Genomic DNA, 22,702 nt, shown 5'->3' on the forward strand with positions numbered 1-22,702 from the left:
ATATTATAATACATTATACAAATATATATACTTTTATTTAATATGGTAAGGATAAATAGTGTTCTTTGACAGATTTCTTTATCTAATACTGAAAAATTAATGTTTGTCTTATTCTTATTGTCTGCATTGCCACGCGGTCCAGCCGATTGCAATCCAAACATTTAGTGCTAGTCACTGCGGGTTTCAATAGTTTAATATCAATCCTTTCGAAAATTTTCGAATATAAGCAGAACCGGATTCACCTTGCCGATTTAGGAAGCCGTCGTCATCAAAGTGGCCAGCGAAAGAAAGAGATAACGAGATGTTTCAGGTTTCTATTGCGCATCTGCCTCTTTTGTATAAAAAAAATCTCTACGTCATTTTACAAAAAAAATAGTAAAAAACTTAGCTTGTACACATACTGTATAAAGTAATTTAAAAAAGTAAAGTAAATATTTACGTATACTTTTTTTTTTATTTTTTTTTTTCTTAGATGGGTGGACGAGCTCACAGCCCACCTGGTGTTAAGTGGTTACTGGAGCCCATAGACATATATAACGTAAATGCGCCACCCACCTTGAGATATAAGTTCTAAGGTCTCAAGTATAGTTACAACGGCTGCCCTACCTTTCAAACCGAAACGCATTACTGCTTCACGGCAGAAATGGGCAGGGTGATGGTACCTACCCGCGCGGACTCACAAGAGGTCCTACCACCAGTATACAATAAATTACGTACAAAATGGAATTGTATTCCAACAAAAACATATTATAGTTTCCACAAAAACACATCTAACATCCCTAACGTTAGAACATCCGTGGGTAATAATTCCTAAATTGGCAGATAAAATTACTCGGCACAATGGGACATTGAGCTAGAATCTAGACAAGTTATGCGGCCTGAATGACTATGACAAGGCTAATGGGTAGTTATACTGCAATATTTATTAATGAATGCGGCTTCATACAAGTGGCAATGATGTATCTAAAAGCATCTATATATTAATACGTGAAGCAAAAACTTTGTATCCCTTTTTACGAAAATTGCGCGGACGGAGGAGTATGAAATTTTTCACACTTATAGAGAATATAGAGAACTCCTTCTCTATATTCTTGTGTGAAAAATTTCACAATGCTTTTTTTTTTAATAATGCACAAAAGATACATTAAATTAATAAAGAAAACATTACTCACACTGCCATGATTTTGACACACACGCATATATATATGTATATATACTCTTTGTTTATTGTCAAACTTTAGTTTGTCAAAAACTGTGGTCAAATTGAAAATAGGTTTATATTGTTTATCTTTAATATTATTTGTCTATAGTGTATTCTTGGCGAAATCTGTAACAATAGGACCATAAGAATGTTCAAGCTTATAATTTCAATTAATTATAGTCGAATTTCGACTACTGCGGGACCACTAGTAATATTAAATCAATCACTGGCATGACGTCACAGACAAACTTTACGGATGCGAGGTAAAATACACCAGATTAAAAATGATTATAATTAATTATGAAAAACAACACCGTAGCTAATTGATCCGGGGGATAATTTTAGTCTACATTCAGTTCATGCGGATATTAGATAGGAAAATCTAACAAAGCACTTAGATTTCTCTGACGAAAATCGGATGACTCACGCGTCTTCAAGTCTGAAGGCAAACTTCAAACGCAGTATAGGATTACGGAGTCATGTGATTGTTTGGCCAACATTTTTCAGCTATCGGACAAAGACTATTTGGATAGCCTCCGTCAAGTCTATTTTTTCATTTTTACGTCAAGACGACGATAACGTTTCCGTGTATACAGTCTTTCGGGGAATTAATTTTGGAAATTCTGCGGCGTTTCATTGTAATCACGTCGCAATATTTTGATGAGCAGATAAAAAAAACAAGTATTTTCCTGCATTACAATACCATTAGTGGATACATTAACAAAACTTATTTAGAAGACCATTTTAAGAGACCGAATCTGCACGGTGTTCTTAACCGACAGCTCGTAAATATGGTATGTTATTAAATAGGGTTTGGACTACTATAACTCCTTTTTTTACCATGAAGAAGTCATCTTGGGTGGAGGAGTTATTAGTAATACAGGTTACAGTAATACAGTAATACAGGTACAGTAATACAGTAATACAGGTACAGTAATACAGTAATACAGGTACAGTAATACAGTAATACAGGTACACTAATACAGTAATACAGGTACAGTAATACAGTAATACAGGTTACAGTAATACAGTAATACAGGTACAGTAATACAGGTACAGTAATACAGGTACAGTAATACAGGTACAGTAATACAGTAATACAGGTACAGTAATACAGTAATACAGGTACAGTAATACAGTAATACAGGTACAGTAATACAGTAATACAAGAAACGCGTGTTTATGTGTGTGTGTTGTTAATTCTTCAAACGAGGTTCGAAATGAATGAATACGGAAAGCAGCGGCTTAGCTGGATTCCTGGAACAGCTGTTTTCCATGAGCGATGTTGACCGATCACCAGCAAGTGGATCTGCCTTCGAAACAAACAAAAAACTAGATAGATCGAAAAATCGTTTGATAGTTAATAACAATCAAGAATATCCCAATAATTGTTTAAAGAAAAAGCATGGTACCTACTTCATTTCTTTTCGGTCTTTGCACAGTGACCACACTGTTTATATGTTTGCTCTGGCGGTACGATGATATCCACTAACTATCCTTTGTTGGCGGCACATAGGATAGGACTTGATCCGGAAAATGACAAACAAATGTCCCTAAGCTGGACTATTGTTCTCAGATAATCACGCATGTTGCTGTTGGCGCCTGTTATATGATCCACGCCATGTCTAATTTAGTCGGAGATTATCTTTACGCTTTAAATTTTAAGTTATTGGAAAATACATTAAGAGATTTTTATAGGTTAACCGATATGATCTATTGACTCTCTCTCTCTCTCTCTCTTCCATGAGGATTCCACGCACGTACCTACTCGTTTCCGATTTTATTGAGCATGGTCACGCCGTCTAAAACCATGCCGAATGGGAAGGGACTCAGTACTGAACCTTAATGCAGACCTTCTGTAACCGCTATTGGTTTTGTCTGACCCATTACTGTTCGTACCGTTGACCTCGCATCCCTGTACATGTCAACTACGATGTTAGCATAATGTTCGGGTTTATTCCTCATGCGAAGGCTCCACCAGATCGTGTTTCTTGGCATGCGGTCAAATGCCTTTTCCATGTCCAAGAATGCGACATACAATGGCCGAAGTTTCGCATGATACTCCTCAACGGTCGTGTTTATTTATAGTAAACATAAAATCGGTGGTAGATTAGCCCTGCATAAAGCCACAGTCATTTTTATCTGATACATGATCTGCTGACTATGAAACTGGAATTGTTAAGAAAAACCATTAAAATCCATTTATTTGGCTTTTAAATATGATTTTCCCTCAATTTCAACGAGCACAATTTATTGTAAAACATTAATAAGTAGGTTAATTTTTTTATCCCTCCCAAGGAGTTTCGGACCTCGCTCTCGAAAACCTATAAAAATATATTATAAACATATTCAGTTAATTACGAAATTTGTCGTAATATATGTGCAAAGACAACATAAAACAAAGAACAAATAAACTTCGCATTTACAAAAACAATGTACTGCGCACCTTATGCGTATGTACCTTATCAGGCGGCACACACTAGTACCCAAAGGATCAATGTAAGACTAAGCAATTAGCGTTGAATGACGTCAGCATGTAAACGCGTGCAACTCTACAACGATGTTGTCATATTCGTGAGTGACACTTTCCGGTGTAGATTCATTCGCGAAGTAGTTGCTCTTGAGTTGTTAGGTCTCCTTCGGAGGCGCTCGGGCAGCTGTTAGCAAATCCCACCCCTCCTGGCTGAGCCTTTGCCCACTTGTCTTAGTGAAACTGGAAAGGCCTCCGGGCCACCAGTAATTCTACAATCATTAAACAAAACAATCATGTGTGGTCTGTAGACTGTCTAATTCGTGCACGGTGCACTCTTATCGAGTATACATATATTTAGAAATCACGACTCAAAATATAAAATAAAAATATAATTAAAAAAATTTATTAACAAAATTAAAATCTCATCCCCGTGAGCTCACCTACTTGCTCTACGAATCTAGTATAACCCCTCGAAGTTACTAGAGCAGGTAGGAGGAAAAAAAACAATTCTAAACAATTAATGATTTTAAATAGTAATGACAAAATTCGGGTAGGTAAGTTAACACGCGAATGTAGATCGTCCGTCTACCCCTGGCGCCAACAAGCGAATGACAATGAGCTTCTTCTCCGGCGGACCATGGCGCGTCCGGTGTGGCCTGATCGTGACGTAACATGGCGTGATCGGCAAACCACGCCCCCTCTTCGTCAGTTTTATGCATATTATATTATACTATACTATAATCTATATCTTTACTATAATATCTTTAACATAATCTCGTATATCGGGGTGTACTAAACAATCCCAGCGTCGCTTCCTGCGCTCCCAAAGTATCCGATTTCCGCCGAGACAGAATGACAATGGCGTAACATAGACTTTTGAATAGGTTGTATTTTTAAGTTCTTGTTACAGAAAGCTTTTCTTATAAGAGTTTTATCTATTTATCTACCAGTGATGCGTTCCGCCTTCTTGTTACGGCCGCGGTGTTTTTATTATTACTTTTTTTGTTATTGCGCAGACGCAGGCAAAAGATCTCGTGATCTCGCGATCTTTTTTTTTTATTGCTTAGGTGGGTGGACGAGCTCACAGCCCACCTGGTATTAAGTGGTTACTGGAGCCCATAGACATTTACAATGCAAATGCGCCACCAACCTTGAGATATAAGTTCTAAGGTCTCTGTATAGTTACAACGGCTGCCCCACCCTTCAAGCCGAAACGCATTACTGCTTCACGGCAGAAATAGGCAGGGCGGTGGTACCTACCCGTGCGGACTCACATGAGGTCCTACCACCAGTAATATCTGAATCTCGACTAAATCCGCACTGCTCTGGATACCACCGTCTACGATGCCATACACACCGTCGAGAACAGAGGAAGATGGCGAAAAATCATCCAAAAAAGGATAATGGGAGGAGATGGTCACGACCCTCAGACATGAGGAACGCGACTCAAGGAGGAGGAGACGCAGTTTACGATCTGATGACCCGGTCGTAGACGTCGAAACATGGATGCCGCCACCCACCTTGAGGCTTGAGGTTTATTTATAAATTGTTCAGCAATTGCGCATATTACAATTTTTGCGCGTTTGATTTTTATCACACAATGCTACTATGCCTTCATCGTCGAGATAATTCGTGAACGTTTCTTATGTATTTCATTACAAAAAAAATTACCCGCCTGCGAGATTCGAACACCGGCACCGTCGCATCACTTCATATGAATACACGGTTTTATCCTTTAGGCTACGACGATTACTACTACATCTATATATTAACACGTGAAGCAAAGAGTTTGTACCCCTTTTTATGAAAATTTCGCGGACGGAGAAGTATGAAATTTCCCACACTTATAGCGAATATAGAGAAGAAGTGCAGAATGTTTTTTTTTTTTAAATTATACATAAAAATTGATTTAACGAATCACTACAACAAGACATTACACCATTGAAGTATGGTCTATGTATTACACACACTACCGTGTATTTGACACAACACATATATAATGTGTTTCTTGTCAAAATTTTGTTATTGTTTAAAGTCTGCAGTCAAATTGAGAATAGATTGATATTGTTTGTCTTTACTGTTAATCTGTTCTGACGAAGCATGTGTGCGGATAATAACATGTACTTTTAGGTTAGGAATATTGTGTTCTTTTTTTTATAATAAATAAAATTGAAATTTCCATCTGTAAAATCTGTGATTATAGAAGCATAACAGTCTGACAATAGAACCATAATATTCACACTTTTAATTTCAATTAATTATAGTCGAATATTTCGACTACTGAGGGACCACTAGTTACAATAGATACTTCATTCTGGAACTAATAGCGGATGGTGGTATTTAAGTTGTAATGCCACTTCGATAAAGCGAGACAACACGAGAATCCTCTCACCGTGGCCGCCGGTAACTGCATTCCCGATCCTGTGGACAGAATGGAAAGGAGTCGACGCGACGTCGCCCAAAACACGTCATTTCAGATCCTCCCGATCCACTAACGGTGCTTTTAGGTACCTCAAGCACCGGTCATCTTGAGCCCTGTGAGCTCACCTACTAGTTAAGGTTACGGTGGAATATCATCTCAAGGCTCTCAGATTAGGTAGGAAAAAAAGAAAAAGTTGTAATGTCTGTCTTATTCGGCAAAAACACAACTCCCGGTGGGCCATGCTTTAGCCCACTCATTAAAAGCGTAAAAAAAATAAATTTAAAAATGTTTAGTCAACAAATTCACAGATCTATGTCACAACAAGTATGCTGTGTTTGAACGGGCAACACGTGCAACAAACTTTGACTAGCACACATTCATCATTCTTGACAAAATGACAAAATACGAATTAAATGTTTACAATTCCGAATTCTTATCTGTTTGTGGTGGTTTAAATTCTTCGTTTAATTTAATATTACTTATTTAATGTTAAAGTAAATACATACATTCATGTTTTGGAACGATGGCCGTACGATAGTAATATAGTTCAATTCAATTTAATCGTGCTTGTGTTAAAAAAAGTATTCTGTGAATGAGAAAAATTGCAAGGGTGTTGACTGACAAAAAATTGGTACCGAATTTGGATACGCACATTAGTACACATCTCACGGAATTTCTCGCCGAATCTTCTGAGTGGGTCATATCCGGTGATATGGGTGGACAAGCTCACAGCCCACCTAGTGTTAAGTGGTTACTGGAGCCCATAGACATTTACGACGTAAATATGCCACCCACCTTGAGATATTAGTTCTATGGTCTCAAGTATAGTTACAACGGCTGGCCCACCCTTCAAACCGAAACGCATTACTGCTGAAATAGGCAGAGTGGTTGTACCTACCCGCGCGGACTCACAAGAGGTCCTACCACCAGTAAACATTTCTGCGAAGCACAGCTCTTGCTCTTGCTAGGGCTAGTGTTACCAATTTCTCTCAGGTTGAGCCCGTGAGCTAACCTACCCATTAACGAGAAGCTAGAATATCCCCTTAGACTAACAGTGAATAGGTATAGAAAAAAAATAGTACATCATCTGCCGCGTGCCAAACGATGCATTCTGGGTTTTGATTACAAGCATTATCCCAACATTCAAATAGAGACTACCAGACACATAAACTAAGTTTTGTACAATTTCTGTTAAACATTCACCACATCCTTACATTTGCCCATTGCCGAAAGACACTGTGGCTGTAGCCATCATACAACACAAGACATTTGACAAATGCCTGAATCTCGCTTACGACATTGTCAAGATAAGCTTGCATATATACAAGTTCCGAACAAAAACATTCGGACCGTCGGTCTACCGAGCAATATCACCCGCTCGGTAGAAGATCTTCCTTTTGTCGTATATACCTACAACACATTACAAAAAGCAAGCTACGAGCATAGAGAATATAAGTGATATTCCTTTGTCCGATTTTTTTTTATTGCTTTGGAGGTTGGACGAGCTCACAGCCCACCTGGTGTTAAGTGGTTACTGGAGCCCATAGACATCCACAACGTAAATGCGCCACCAACCTTGAGATATAAGTTCTAAGGTCTCACGTATAGTTACAACGGCTGCCCCACCCTTCAAACCGAAACGCATTATTGCTTCACGGCAGAAATAGGCAGGGTGGTGGTACTCGACCGCGCGGACTCACAAGAGGTCCTACCACCAGTAAATGATGAAAAATGATGATAATCTACTGTGCAAGAGACACACATACGAAGAACAATCAGCGTTTACTAAGCTAACGTTAACACCTAATCTGTCCGTAAAGGAATAAGAAGCCGTGTGTACAGTCAAAGCGATATGTATTATCGAGCGCGGAGGTAGTTTACGCATCGTGAGAGAACAATGACCCCACAAGTTTTTAGGTATGTTATATTAGAAGCAGTATTTAACTACATTATAATCATTATTAGCTTTTGAATTCTTATGGGCTAAGATAAAGGTCATACAATACAAGCGAAACTGGCCTCGCGCGTTAGATGGATGACATTCTTTTTGTATATCCATGAGCTCGGGTAGCCGTCATTTAAGCAATAAATAACGCCTGTCCCATCCTTAAAACTGGAACGCAGGCGGTGATCAGTCCCGCGTGGATATTAGGACCAACCACACCATTAAATGGCCCTTTATTCTTTACCTAATCGTTGGTAAGTCCTAAGGCGCTATTCCAACTTCAAACGGACTGGTAGGCTGGTAGGTAGGTGAGAGAATTGCGGGCACGGGCCCTAACAAGAGCAGTGCTTCGCTGAATAAATGCCGGTTGGTGCTCGTGGTACGCTCGGAGAAGTCTGCTGACGATTCTCCGGTGAATCCCTTACTCGCCTTTTGCGATATTCAAGGGAAGCGAGTGGTACTATTCTAGACCCAGCGTTTCCAGTCGCATCTATGTTAAAATTACACGACTATGACGGTACATGTAAACGGAACCTTGACGACTGACGTTATCGCAATTCCTTGACATCCATCTATTGGAACTTCGTCTCTGTACCGTAAAACATTAAGAATATATTAACACGTCAACAATTTTGGGAACGATAATATTTGCTTGGTTTTTTTGGTCTCTGTGATATACGATATATAAATTTGCTAGTCGTTTTGGACATAATGACGAATCGCTTTTACGATTCTATCTCGCGTCTATACGGCGTGCAAAATAATTACCATAAATTGTGTGCGAAGCGCTCCCAACATAAATAAGTATTTATATACACACATTTGAAGGTAGTTAACATAAGTAACAATGAGGTAAAGGTAAAATGTCGACAATGAACTACATGTGTGCGCTGGTATCGCCTTATAGTCAATAGCGACCATGAAAACTGTAAAGTATTGAAAACATCGGAAATTATTAATTGAATGCATCAAACCGTAAATAGAATATAGTTTCAATTCTATGTTTAATACTGTTACGCTCTGGGGTTCGGGATAACTAAAAATTGTACCGATTTACAAGTAAACACTGTATTAGCACTTAGATCACTTAAAATACTTCACAAGTACTTTAAAATTCTCAATTCGCTCTTTCTGCTTCGCTTCCGGTGATCCGTTCGCTGTTTCGCTTCGAGTAGTTCCGATTACTATCGGACTGCGTGACATCTCTGCAACGCTTTTATAATCGAAACGAAATCCCTAGAATCGTCGAGAATATTCCACACAAGTCGAGTGTTGTGTTCCGCTATCTGACAATAGATGGAGTTGTACTTCTCGGGCGTTCTAGGTGCTACTAGATCCTTCGATATTCGTTCGACTATTCGGCGATAGGTGGCGTTACCGGCGTAACAATATGTTTTTACTTTACATTGGCACGTATTCTTGTAAAATAAATTTTAAACAAACCTTTCAGCGACTTCAAGACATGCGATTAACTTGAAATTTTGCAGTCGTATCAGCTATTATTTTTTTATTGCCTTTGTAGGCAGACGAGCATACGGCTCACTTGATGCTAAGTGGTCACCGTCGCTCATGGACGTCAGCAATGCCAGGGGCAGAGCCAAGCCGCTGCCCTCGTTTGAAGAAGGACATGTTGTAGCGCTCGGAAAACACTAAATTTTAATAAATTTGAATTATAAATAGTGTAAGAAAAAATTATTTTATTGTAAAAAAAGCGTGGGGTGCTCTTCAGGATATTATCAAAATAACCCTTCTAGTCATATCTGATCATAAAATCTATACAACTACTGATACCATGCACCCTTTTGTTCATGGTCGTAAACATCATTTAAAAACACACATAATCAATCTAAATCATTATACAATCAATTCACACACACACAATAACATAATAATAACATCTGTCTCATGGGACTTCGTAATTGGAATAGAGTATAGAACTCATGGTTCAAGGTGCGTGGCGTCATTTACTTTGTTGATGTCTATGAGCTCCGATAATTTTTACTGGTGGTAGGACCTCTTGTGAGTCCGCGCGGGTGGGTACCACCACCCTGCCTATTTCTGCCGTGAAGCAGTAATGCGTTTGGCTTTGAAGGGTGGGGCAGCCGTTGTAACTATACTTGAGACCTTAGAACTTCTATCTCATGGTGGGTGGCGCATTTACGTTGTGGATGTCTATGAGCTCCAGTAACCACTTAACACCAGGTGGGCTGTGAGCTCGTCTACCCATCGAAGCAAAAAAAAAAAAACACTTCATACCAAGTGGGTTATGATATCCCACCCATCTTCAAACCCGCATAGTCTTCTCCAGACTTTGCCATTCGCCTTTCGGATCAGATTAGATTCGGGACTCTTCAAAAAGAGGCATCGTTAAAGATGGCATCAGTGTTAATAGATAATTACGTCACAATCTCGCGTATTTACGGTTTCCGAGCGCCAGAGATAGATCTCTGTTATATGTGATAATATTAATTAAGCGATCTATTATGTTATAATAGATTACGTCATTCGTTACGTGACGATGCGACGTGAGCAAAGTGTGGATAATATATTAGGCATCCATTCTTATTTACTTAATCCGACAAAATGTTTTCATGTTCTACACAGTAGACGGATTCGTGTCTAGATTATATTTAGCCACTGCAGATATGACGTCATTTTTTTATTAAATTCCGCGGTTAGTCCTTGTGCCTAAGATGAACTTTTTCCACGTATATATATGTATGTTGTGGAATATGCTGAAATGTCCATATGGCCTAATAGGATCCGGTGTATGTCCTAACTGGTATCAATTTATGAAACTGCTGAGATTTAAATCCAGCAGGAACTTTCAGTAGCCATTGACCATTTCTTTTATTTTATGATAAACTAGCGACCCGCCCTCGCTTCGCTTCGGAAACATTAAAACACACATGAAACCAAAAAAAAAATATTAAAAAAAAATTAAAAAAAGTAGCCTATGTTCATCAGGGACAATGTCGGCTTCTAATGGAAAAATAATTTTTCAAATCGGTCCAGTAGTTTCGGAGCCTATTCGAAACAAACAAACAAACAAATCTTTCCTCTTTATAATATTAGTATAGATAGATCAACTTTGATGAATAGGCGGCCCATTGATTACAGAAAACAAATTTGTAACGAAGCATAATTACATAATTATCATTATTTTTAATCAAATATGTAAATAATTTGTTTGTCTTTAATTAAAGTATTATTGACTTTATTCATACAGATACTTTAGTTTAAGCTTCTACATATATCTGTGTACGACTCAAATGTCAGTTTTGATTATTGTCTTATTGATGACTATCCAAATCAGGCTCTCAATCATCGGCCTTAAGAGGATATTTGAGTTCTTCGGTCACATTGCCCGAAAGAGTGGTGACAATCTTGAAAAACTTATGGTATCTGACAAGAATAATGGCAAAAGATCTCGTGGCCGCAATCCAATGCGCTGATCCGACCACATCCGCACCACTCTGGATACCCACAATCTCCGATGCCATACACATCGCTGAGAACAATGGAAGATGGCGAAATATCATCCACACAAAAATAATAGATGGTAATGACCCTCAGACATGAGGAATGCGACTCAAGGAGGAGGATAACAATTTTTTTTATTGCTTAGGTGAGTGGACGAGCTCACAGCTCACCTGGTGTTAAGTGGTTACCGGAGCTCATAGACATCTACAACAACGTAAATGCACACGTAAGCCACACATCACATCCAAGGAATAAAAAAAAACTCCTACTACATAATTCAACTTCCCCTTACACTTTTTTATTTCTTTATTGCCCTTGTAAGTAGACGAGCATATGACCCACCTAATGGTGAGTGGTTACCGTCACCCATGAACTTCAGCAATGCCAGGGGTAGAGCCAAGCCGCTGCTTACACCTGACTCACATAATGATGGTGCTTACAACTAGATCCTATACCGTTGACATTATTTCAAATTGGTATTATCTTTTGGCGACAAGTAATTAACTAAAAACTAAGAATAGCCGTTGATTACTTTTAATTTTAATGTTTTACTGCATTATGATAGATAAGAATGACCTGACGATAACAATACCAATGGACTTTAAAAGTTATCTGTCGGTACTCCGCAGTAATTATGTTTAATGTTTTACAGTTATATCGTTCATTCGTAAATATATTATTATTAATCCGAAAGCAGTTTAGAAAGAGATTATTGTAGATTATTATTGTTGTAACAAGAAAATATTTGAAGGAGGTTAGTTATAACTTATTGTTTTTCAATTCAATAAAATAAATAAATAAATTGCCAGACTTCAAGACACGTGTTAATTTGTTCTGCGTGAAACGAAACGTAAAAGTCTAAATGTATATAAAAATAAATATAAATATATAAAAAGGTAAAACAAAGCTTTTTATAAATAAACTAGCGACCCGCCCTCGCTTCGCTTCGGAAACATTAAAACACACATGAAACCAAAAAATAAAAATAAAAAAAAATAAAAAAAAGTAGCCTATGTTCATCAGGGACAATGTCGGCTTCTAATGGAAAAAGAATTTTTCAAATCGGTCCAGTAGTTTCGGAGCCTATTCGAAACAAACAAACAAACAAATCTTTCCTCTTTATAATATTAGTATAGATATAGATAAAAATAGACGGTAGTCGAAATAATACATATTTGTCGATGAAAACCACTTCAGTCGTCCATGACCCCGAAAACTGTAAAATATTTAAAACGTCAGACAATAAAATGTGACGATAATAATAAAATGCAAAATTCAACCGTATAAGTAATTGTTAATTGTTTTTATACTGACGGTCTTTAACATCACGATTACCATTTATATGTTACCATACCGTAGCTTGAATATTACGGACATATTGGCAGAAAGCTAGGCGGTAATTAGTTAACCCTGACTGGCTAGTCCAGTCGTCAACAGCCAATTATAACATATCCTCGCCGGATCTTCTCAGTGGGTCGAGATTCCGATCTGGTGGCGGAATCTGTGAAGCGCTACTCTTGCTAGGGCTAGTGTTAGTATATTCTCTAATATTGAGCCCGTGAGCTCACCTAACCGCCAGCGAGAAGCGAGCTTCTTAAAGGCCTATGCTTTTAGGCTACCAGCGACTTAATAGGGGTTTTTTTTTTGAGAACTGTGCACGTAGGAGTACTATTATTTGATATTTCGCTTTTTCGCATTCATCATCATCATCATCAGCCTATAGCAGTCCAATGCTGGACATAGGCCTCTCCAATTGTTCGCCACTGTGCACGATCCTCGGCTTCTCTCATCCAGTTCCTGCCAGCCACCCTGCACAGATCATCACTCCATCGAGCCCGAGGGCGTCCTGCACTGCGTTTTCCAGTTCGCGGTCTCCACTCAAGAACGCGTTTACCCCAACGGTTATCGGTTAGCGGTTGTTTCGCATTAAAAGTGTACAATTTCCAAAAATATTCGAAATTGAGTTAATATGCGGAAACATTTGGTATTACCAATATTTTTCTCATAAATACTGTACTAGTTTAGTTTTTTTTTTTTTTTTAGACAAAATTAATACATAATTTTATCTTACTTTAAAAGAAAGAAAATGTAATCGTTAAAAAGTTAATGTTGCAATGATGATTAACATTAAAAATATTACATATTAAACGCTTTAAAACGCTCTCCTGTAAAATTAGTAAGTTTTGAGATTATACAGTTTTAATGCGAGAAAACGATTTATGATTACCTCTTTTAAACGCGCGAAAGCACCAGACCCGCAGCCAGAAGGAAAAAGAACAGAAAAAGAATTGTGAAAGCATAACGAGCACGACCCCCACACCAAGAATGTGGCTAAGCAGAAGACAATGCCTCTATAATAATATGCGTAGCTTAAAACAAAAAACACGCATAAATAACAAACCGAAGCGACAATTAATTTCATCTATTTCTTTATTCTGTCGCCACTGTTCTAAAATTATTGCTGATGCAAAATTTTCAGGTTAATCCGACGTCTTGGATCCCGCTTCAGAAATACTCTCAATGATTCCGTTACAATGAGAACGAACATACATACGTACGTACGTACGGAGCTAACAAAAGCGCGTTAAAACAAAAAAAAACGTTTATTATACACAGATGCAAGACATCGAAACGTGTAGGTACGTCACAAGCTGTAGACTGCGTAGGTACTTTCGTGTCTGTCTTGCGTGTCAAGGTTGGCGCCGCGCCCCCACCGAGAACCGGTTACGCGAGCTAGGAAGCTAAGTCTTGTATTCAATCCACGTTATTAAAAACCAGATGCGCTGTTCTAAAATCTGCATTATATCTGTGGACCGAATGGTAAACAGTCGATGTCGCCCTAAACACGTCTTTACGGATCCTCCAGATCCATTAACGGTGCTTTTAGGTACCTTAAGCACCGTCCTCGGGCTCGTCGAGTAAATGAACCCATAGACACAGCCCACTGAATTTCTCGCCCGATCTTCTCAGTGGGTCGCGTTCCGATCCGGTGGTAGATTCTGCGAAGCACGGCTCTTGCTAGGGCTCGTGTTAGCAACGTCATCAGGTTTGAGCCCCGTGAGTTCACCTACTAGTTAAGGTTCCGCTGATATAGCCTCTCAAGGCTATCAGCTTAGGTAGGAAAAAAAAAGGGATCGTATTCCTTAAAAACTTCAATATCAAAGTACAATGATCCCAATGCTTGCCGAGATCTCTCATTAAATGGTTGATGTAAGATCTGTTCAAAACTGTATACGTTGATTAACTGTAAATCTATACATCTATCTATATATATAAAAACGAATTGCTGTTCGTTAGTCTCGCTAAAACTCGAGAAAGGCTGGACCGATTTGGCTAATTTTGTTCTTGAATTATTTGTGGAAGTCCAGAGAAGGTTTAAAACGAAGATAAATATGAAAATGCTTAAAATTCAATAAAAATAACAATTTTGTTTTTCCTTTGATGTGTCCCTCGTCGGACGGATTCCTTTTGTTTTAAGTTTATTTTATACAAAAGTTTAGGTATTTTATCGATTGAGGCACTACGAAGTCTGCCAGGTCAGCTAGTTAAGAATAAATAAGAATCTAAGGTTATTATTACGAGTGACATTTAACATTTAACTTCCGATTTCTACAAGTACGAGTATATCTTACTTCCTTGCTTTGGCGTTTTAAAAATAATCTGTGAGTAAATTAAAAACAAAAAAAGATTGTAAATCAATCACTGTCAATAAATAATGACAATAGTTTGATCATGTTCTAAAAACATAATTAAAATGATCTGTTACCCCTAATATTTGATTTGCGGAACTCTAGACTTCTGGTTTTATAGATAGAGAACGAAATGTAGATTAAATCGATACAAGAAATTCAAGTTATAAAATATTTTTTAATTCGTCTCAAGAGAAACATTCAGGAAAACGCATTCAGAAGAGATGGACCGGTCAAACTCGCGCGATTTCAACTTGACTTGACACGATTATCTATGATGCGTTTCACTGTGTCACTTACATAAATTAGTAAAAATAAAGTTATACGCGATACAGAGAAGGGTTCATTAAGGTATCCAGTAGTGAGCAAACGATTTAAAGGACACGACTAATTAGTTTAACATAGAAATTACAGTTTAGGATCAACATTAATTACAGTTAAGTACCGAAATTATAGCTAAGTAGCTACACGAATTACAGTTAAGTACAGTGTGCTTAGTGCGAGTTTTTTTTAACGTTCTCGATAACGTAAAAGTTAACTCAAATTTGTATGCAGTTGGAACAGCGCCCCTAGCGGCAAACGTAGGCAAACGTTAAACGCACAGACAAACGCTTTGGTTTCAAGTATCGTTAGGACTAGTAGCATCCGGAGATGGACCGCGGACCTACGAGATTGACGAAGATATCGAATACGGGATCATGTTATTGCCTATTTAACACGACGTCGTGTCTCAATCCATGAAAACTTGTTAGACAAACACAAGCATAAGATTTTTATGGCAAACTGGTGGTAGGACCTCTTGTGAGTCCGCATGGGTAGGTACCACCGCTCTGCCTATTTCTGCAGTGAAGCAGAAATGCGTTTCGGTTTGAAGGGTGGGGCAGCCGTTGAGACCTTAGAACTGATATCTTAAGGTGGGTGGCGCATTTACGTCGTAGAAGTCTATGGGCTCCAGTAACCATTTAATACCAGATGGGCTGTGAACTCGTCCACCCCTCTAAGCAATTTTTTTTTGCAAGCTATATTAGTTACATTTAAAAGCGGTAACAAGGTGTGAAATGTTATAAACTATACTTATTTAATGCTGCGAAATACGTCTTATACGAAGCGCTAATTACGTCTCGTGATGATTGTTTCGTCTCTATGTCAAAGTCCACAAGACCCGGTCGTAGTGAGACTATGGAACGAAATCGTGTGCGATATACTGAATTTGCGAAGTCAAAAAGAGATGTCTATTGACTTTAGTAATAGCCATATAACACTAACGAAGACCGTCTTCTTCTTATTCAAACACACAAAAAAAAGAAACTTTTTAGTACTGTAATGCGTATCTATACTAATATTATAAAGCTGAAGAGTTTGTTTGTTTGGTTGAAGGCGCTAATCTCAGGAACTACTGGTCCGATTTGAAAAAAAACTTTCAGTGTTAGATAGATCTAGATCTGTTATTCAAAAATATGTTCATCTTCTACGTAAATGAAGACAGGGGTAAAATTTAGCGTTATCCCAAAGTACCTAATCCACGAGGACGAAATCGCGATCAAAAACTTGTTAAGAATATATTTATGTTTTTAAACATTTGTAATAATAGTGAACATGTAAATAACGTTATGAAAGTGAGATGTTTCAATGTTTTTCCGTTCTGGGCTGCCAGGGCCGGTCCTACGTTATTTTAGGACTAAACAGAACAAAAAATCCGAGGCAATGCCAACAGCTTCCTGCTTCGTCTGGTACGCGATATGATCTGATGCTATTTTCATCATTAATAAATTTAAGACGATCGGTTGAGGGTTAAAAACGTAATCCTTCAAAACGGAAGTCAGGACTGCTTCACGATAGAAATGGACAGGTTTTTTTTCCTACCTGCGCTGATAGCCTTGAGAGGCTATTTCAGCGTAACCTTAACTAGTAGGTGAGCAAACGGGGCTCAAATCAGACGACGTCGCTAACACGAACTAAGAGCCGTGCTTCGTAGAATCTACCACCGGATCGGAAACGCGACCCACTGAGAAGATCCAGCGAGAAACTCTGTGGGCTGTGTCTGTGGGTTAATTTGCTCGTCGAGCTCTTCGTCGCAAGCAACGGGTTCGACGACGACGATGACCGGTGCTTGAGGTACCTAAAAGCTCCGTTAGTGGATCGGGAGGATCCGAAGTTTTGGGCGACGTCGACTGCTTTCCATTCTGTCCGCAGGATCGGGAATGTAAGGTAGGGACGGGTTTGTGGTGCATACTTATGCAGACCTATAATATACCTTATGACTAGTGTAAATATTATCTTTTTTTATGAATCAGGGATTACTGGTGGCCCGGTGGCCTCTCCAGTTTCAACAAGACAGAAGGGCGAGCAAAGGCTCAGCCAGGAGGGTTGGGATTTGCTAACAGCTGCCCAAGTAAATACTATCGCTTCTTATCTCTATATTGGGAGCTCCGGATTCGATTTCTGGTCGAAGCATTTACTTTGTCAAATACATTTAGTAAAATATTTCTGTACAAATTAATTCATGGAATAACCGACACACCTAATCTATTAACCCAGATAAAAATATCAGCCCCTAAGTACCTACCAAGAACGAAGAAATATAAACCGTTTATAAGAAAGCCCGCTCGTTCGAATTTAGGTGCTTACTCTCCCTTAAACAGAATCCTTTGGGACTACAATAATGTCCACGGTAGCGCGGTCTCCGTCAATGTTCATTCGGAGTTGTCCGATTGCGCTGAACTTATTTTAAGTGAAATAGATGTTTTTTATAATTGTCTCACTACTTACAGGAAAAATCTGTCGCGGATCATCTCCCAATTAAATTAATCTTAAGCAAGCAATGAATGAAATGTAATCAAATCTTAGCTGTATATATTTTTTTATTTTTGATGTTAATGCACTGTCGATTGCACCTATAATTGAGGTGACATCTGCCATGAACTTTTGTCAATTTGTTAATGTTTTGTATTGATGATCACTTTGTTGGTGCAACTTAATAAATAAATAAATAAATAAACCCATAGCAAAAGACGAAATGCTTTCGTATCGGGGCAGTTACTTATAAAAAAATTCATTTCATCGAAACATGTAATTAATATTATGTTAAAATTGATGATATTCATGATATTTCGCGCGCATCGCACAGAGTCTACAAAAAATTCGCGCGCATTTAATGTTACATAATATTCAGAACATGCCTCTACGCTAAAGTTAGACGTCTCGTGGTTAATGTTATTGTTATTCTCAATAATCGTAAATGTATTTTTATACACACAAAAAATCTCATAGTATAGTTGTGTTCATTTTGTATACATAGCATATTTAATATAATTATTATAATATTTTCCTCGTTAGAAGCGCTAAATTAAATATTATACACGTGTTAGTTATTGCAACGTTTTATAGTACATATTACGTATTTGTAAGACTGTTATTAAGATTTTTGCGACGAAATGATCGTTTTGTTTTTCTTACTTACGATATATTGTTTTGCAAAAACAGGAAATCGATATATTTACGTAATACTCGTTCGTACGGATGTCAACGTAACAACGGTCATTTCCCCTGCGACCTTCTCTCTACGCCAACAAAACGGCTCAGTTCCACGCCTCAATAACATAAATAATTAATTACTAAGAGCGCACACGTGAATTTAACGCATGCATTACGAACCTTTGCACATCGCACGAAAAAAAAAAAAAAGGCCGTCGCGTTCTCAACGCACGAGACTAGAAGCGAATACTGTCTAGAAAAAAAATAAAGTCCAGCATATAATAACAGCAGTTGCCCAGTTGCTCTGCGTTTGACAGTTCTGATTTCAGTCAGTCAGTCCGCATTCGTGTTGCGTGCTGGACGCCTGTGCAACTAATATATTTTCCCGCTAAAATTTATTTACGTATTGTGTTTAAAAAAAAAAACATCTTTACATTAAAATAAAACGTGCTGTGCTATTTTCTATATTTATCATTCGTACGTGATTCGATCTGTATTCGGTGTGAATACAAAGGATTTTTTAAATTCAGGTGAGTTTTAATAAATGTGTCTCATTTATTATTTATTAGAACCGCGCTACGATGAATGCAAGTTTTATGTAGACAATGTGTGATTTAAATATTCATAGCGTTAATACACAAACGATAATGTCATAAAAATGACTGCTACGAATACAACTGTAAAATAAGCCATAAAACCCGATAAAGAATAAGCTTTAGAGATTGCAACTACAAAAATTAGCTAGTAGCATATTTTTATTTTATTTTTTTCTGTTGTAATTGGGCAAACGAAACATCAACGTACGTACCTATCAAATACCGGAGCCTTTAGACATTACCACAGAGTACTCGTTTTGAGGTATAAAATCAAAATGTCAAACTTTGGGATACATAGCCCGATTCCAATCAGAAATCATATCCATAGTTGAATATGCTGTGACGATGCAGCCGTTTTACCAATGAAAGCACCAGATCCAGTCAGATTGATTTAAATTTAAGGCACAAAACCAATTAGGTATGTAAAATAAAAATGTGTATATGCTGATAAAGAAAAACAGTGGTATAACCAATTTGCATACAATATATATTATAGTCAAAGACACTATGACTTGTATTTTTTTCTTGAATACGTTTGTTCCATCGTTGGCGGTCAAGATAATTCCAATTCAATATATATAGCGCGTGCTTTCGTCCTAGCCTCAAGTTCAAAGCTTATAAAAGCATCGACAGTCGAAAAATGAATTAGAGCTTTTAAGATTTACATTAAAAGGCATTGCAGAACTATGAAATGTCTTCGGAAGATGGTCTTGAATTATTCGTGGAAGTCCAGGGAAGGTTTAAAAGGTGAGAAAATATAAAAAACTTCGGAATTATATAAAAACAAACAATTTTGTTTTTCCTTTGATGTGTCCCCTTGATGTGTCTTTTATTTATCGATTGAGGCACTATGAAGTCTGCCGGGTCAGCTAATAAAAAATATAGTTGATCAGTCATCATTTCAAATTTCGCCCACGTTCATCACCCACATTTCAAGTTGGTAAAAATCTCGCAAAAGGTTCCTCTTATTGCCGTTGAAAGCAAACGATCATAATGCCCATCTGAGGGTAAATAGTAATCTTCGCTATTAAAAATCAGGAATATCGAGTAATCAGCCAAGCGGCTCCCTAGTGCATCTGTAAAATCGCATAACCCCGAAAGTTATAAGTCTTAAAGATATATATAGATAAGTCTTATAACTCTAACATCACAAATAAATAAAAATCTGAGTTATCAATTTAGGGTTCGTAATTATTTTTTTAATAAAATGATTTGTAAAAAATTTCGATACACTTAATATTTTGTGAAAATGCACAACCCTAGAGTTAAAAAATTCAGAAAAAATTAAGTAATATTATAATTTTACAAGGGTATACCGGAACCTTAATAACACCGAACCATGAATGGAATTAAAATTCTCTTACAGACTGCGGTAACAAGAGCTTCGTAGCTGATAATAAAATATTTGCTATAAGAAGGTATAACAAATAGTAATGATGATGCTGAAAGTAATAAGAGCTCGTTGTTTGAGGAATATTAATCATATAATCTTGTAATCCTAAGAAACAGTTTCAAACTTATCACAATTGATTCTATAAGTAGTTTAATATTCATTAGAGTTAGTACGTCCACACTGTGATTAAGTACTGCATTTTTATGACATTAAAAATACCAGTTTAATACTAGCTGATCATTACTAGTTACCGTCAGGGTTAGGGTCAGTACTGACAATGATAACAACCACATAATAATAGTTTCTGATGGATCACAGCCATGCAATGCATTAAAATAAACATTCAAAGAAAGCATTCAAGTAATTATACACGATTCGTCTATCGTAACTGGGCTATATTTAAATATTTACGACGGCCGTGGTCCAAAGATCACGTTGGCGCTATTGAAGTTCCGGTTTAGACTTTCGTTGCGATAAAGTTTTAGGGGCATATTTTTTGAATAGGGCATTTCTTTTTATTGCCCTTGCAGGCAGACGAGCATACCGCCCACCTGATGGTGAGTGGTTACCGTCGCCCATGGACTTCAGCAGTGCCAGGGGCAGAACCAAGCCGCTGCCTACCGCTTAATACTCTCCACAAGCCTCTTTTAAAGAAGGACATGTCATAGCGCTCGAGAAACACCGTGGAGGGGAGCTCATTCCATAGCCGGATGGTACGTGGCAAATTGTGTGTAGCTATTTTCGGGTGTAGGAATATCTGTCTGCATTGGCGATGGGAGTAGAATTAGAGGCATAGTCCAGTAGTAGCTGATCACTTTGAATATAGTGGTTTGCCTTCGATTACGTAACTTCAATGTCGTCGTTTATCTAGAGATCGTTGTGGCCTAAAGGATAAGACGTCCGGTGCATTCGTGTTGAGCGATGCACCGGTTTTCAAATCTCAGCCGGGGTACCAATTTTTCTAATGAAATACGTACTCAACAAATGTTCACGATTGACTTCCACGGTGAAGGAATAACATCGTGTAATAACAATCAAACCCACAAATTTATAATTTGCGTAATTACTGGTGGTAGGACCTCTTGTGAGTCCGCACGGGTAGGTACCACCGCCCTGCCTATTTCTGCCGTGAAGCAGTAACACGTTTCGGTTTAAAGGGTCGGGCGGCCGTTGTAACTATACTGAGACCTTAGAACTCATATCTCAAGGTGGGTGGCGCATTTACGCTGTAGATGTCTATGGGGTCCAGTAACCACTTAACACCAGGTGGGCTGTGAGCTCGTCCACCCATCTCAGCAATAAAAAAAACAAAGATTCAAGATTTGAAACTCTATTACGTTGGGAAAGGGTTATAGTAACAGATATTTCCAACTAGAACGCTGTTACAGTTAAAATTCATGAGTACCGATGTTAGTAAGTGTAGCGGTCTTGGTTTAGTCGAGTCGCGCACAATAAACATGTTGCAGGCTGTCGTGTCCTTTATCATTATCAACTTACATAATACTCACGCTCTGTATATAAGCACAGACTCAATAGTAAGCTTAGCAGTCAATGCCCATGGACGTAATATCGCAAAATCTGCCACTCAACCTGATACCTAAGTTTGAACCTTTCAAACTGGAACGCATATATGTTTTAATGGCAGAAATATTAAGATAGTCTCTTCATAAGCGATAAAGACCTAATCCCTGAAAATTCATTTACTTCCCGGGCTCGATATATTTACTTGAAGACGTCCGATAGAACAATATCGGAAGGATTGATTTTTATAACCAATTAAAAATATTAATTATACATTCTGCTATATAATTTTCCTCGATTCATTTGCAATGTCCTTATTCTTGACAATCGTTATTACCGAGTTAAATAATTGAATTAAATGAAGGCTTTTTCATGTTATAGAAGACCTTGCAACTCTCCTGTGACAGCTTCCATATAATGACTCATTTTAAATCGTTTAAGATTGTAATTTTCAATTTTTTTTTATTGCTTAGATGTGTGTACGGGCTCACAGCCCAATTTGTGT

General features: G+C 37.9%; 2 protein-coding genes across 4 annotated transcripts in view; one reads left to right on the plus strand and one right to left on the minus strand.

Moving 5' to 3' along the window:
* Positions 1-22,702, minus strand: part of PIG-S (phosphatidylinositol glycan anchor biosynthesis class S) — a 91,324-nt gene that overhangs the window by 26,109 nt on the left and 42,513 nt on the right. The window contains exon 1 of one of the 3 annotated variants that reach the window (XM_028172858.2): positions 18,868-18,934. The exons of 1 other annotated variant lie outside the window; for it this stretch is intronic. In XM_028172858.2, the coding sequence (XP_028028659.2) occupies positions 18,868-18,877 (10 nt within the window). In that variant the 5' untranslated portion in view covers positions 18,878-18,934. Of the gene's footprint in view, positions 1-18,673; positions 18,805-18,867; positions 18,935-22,702 lie in introns of those variants that run through there. One more of the 3 variants, XM_028172869.2, reaches the window with a different exon arrangement.
* Positions 18,976-22,702, plus strand: part of Indy (tricarboxylate transporter protein I'm not dead yet) — a 63,610-nt gene continuing 59,883 nt past the window's right edge. Inside the window, exon 1 of the mRNA XM_089733857.1 lies at positions 18,976-19,217. The gene's annotated coding sequence lies outside the window, so the exon portion shown is untranslated. The remainder of the gene's footprint in view (positions 19,218-22,702) is intronic.

The sequence above is a fragment of the Bombyx mandarina genome, chromosome 16 (assembly GCF_030267445.1).
Source record: "Bombyx mandarina strain Sakado chromosome 16, ASM3026744v2".
NCBI lineage: Eukaryota > Metazoa > Arthropoda > Insecta > Lepidoptera > Bombycidae > Bombyx > Bombyx mandarina.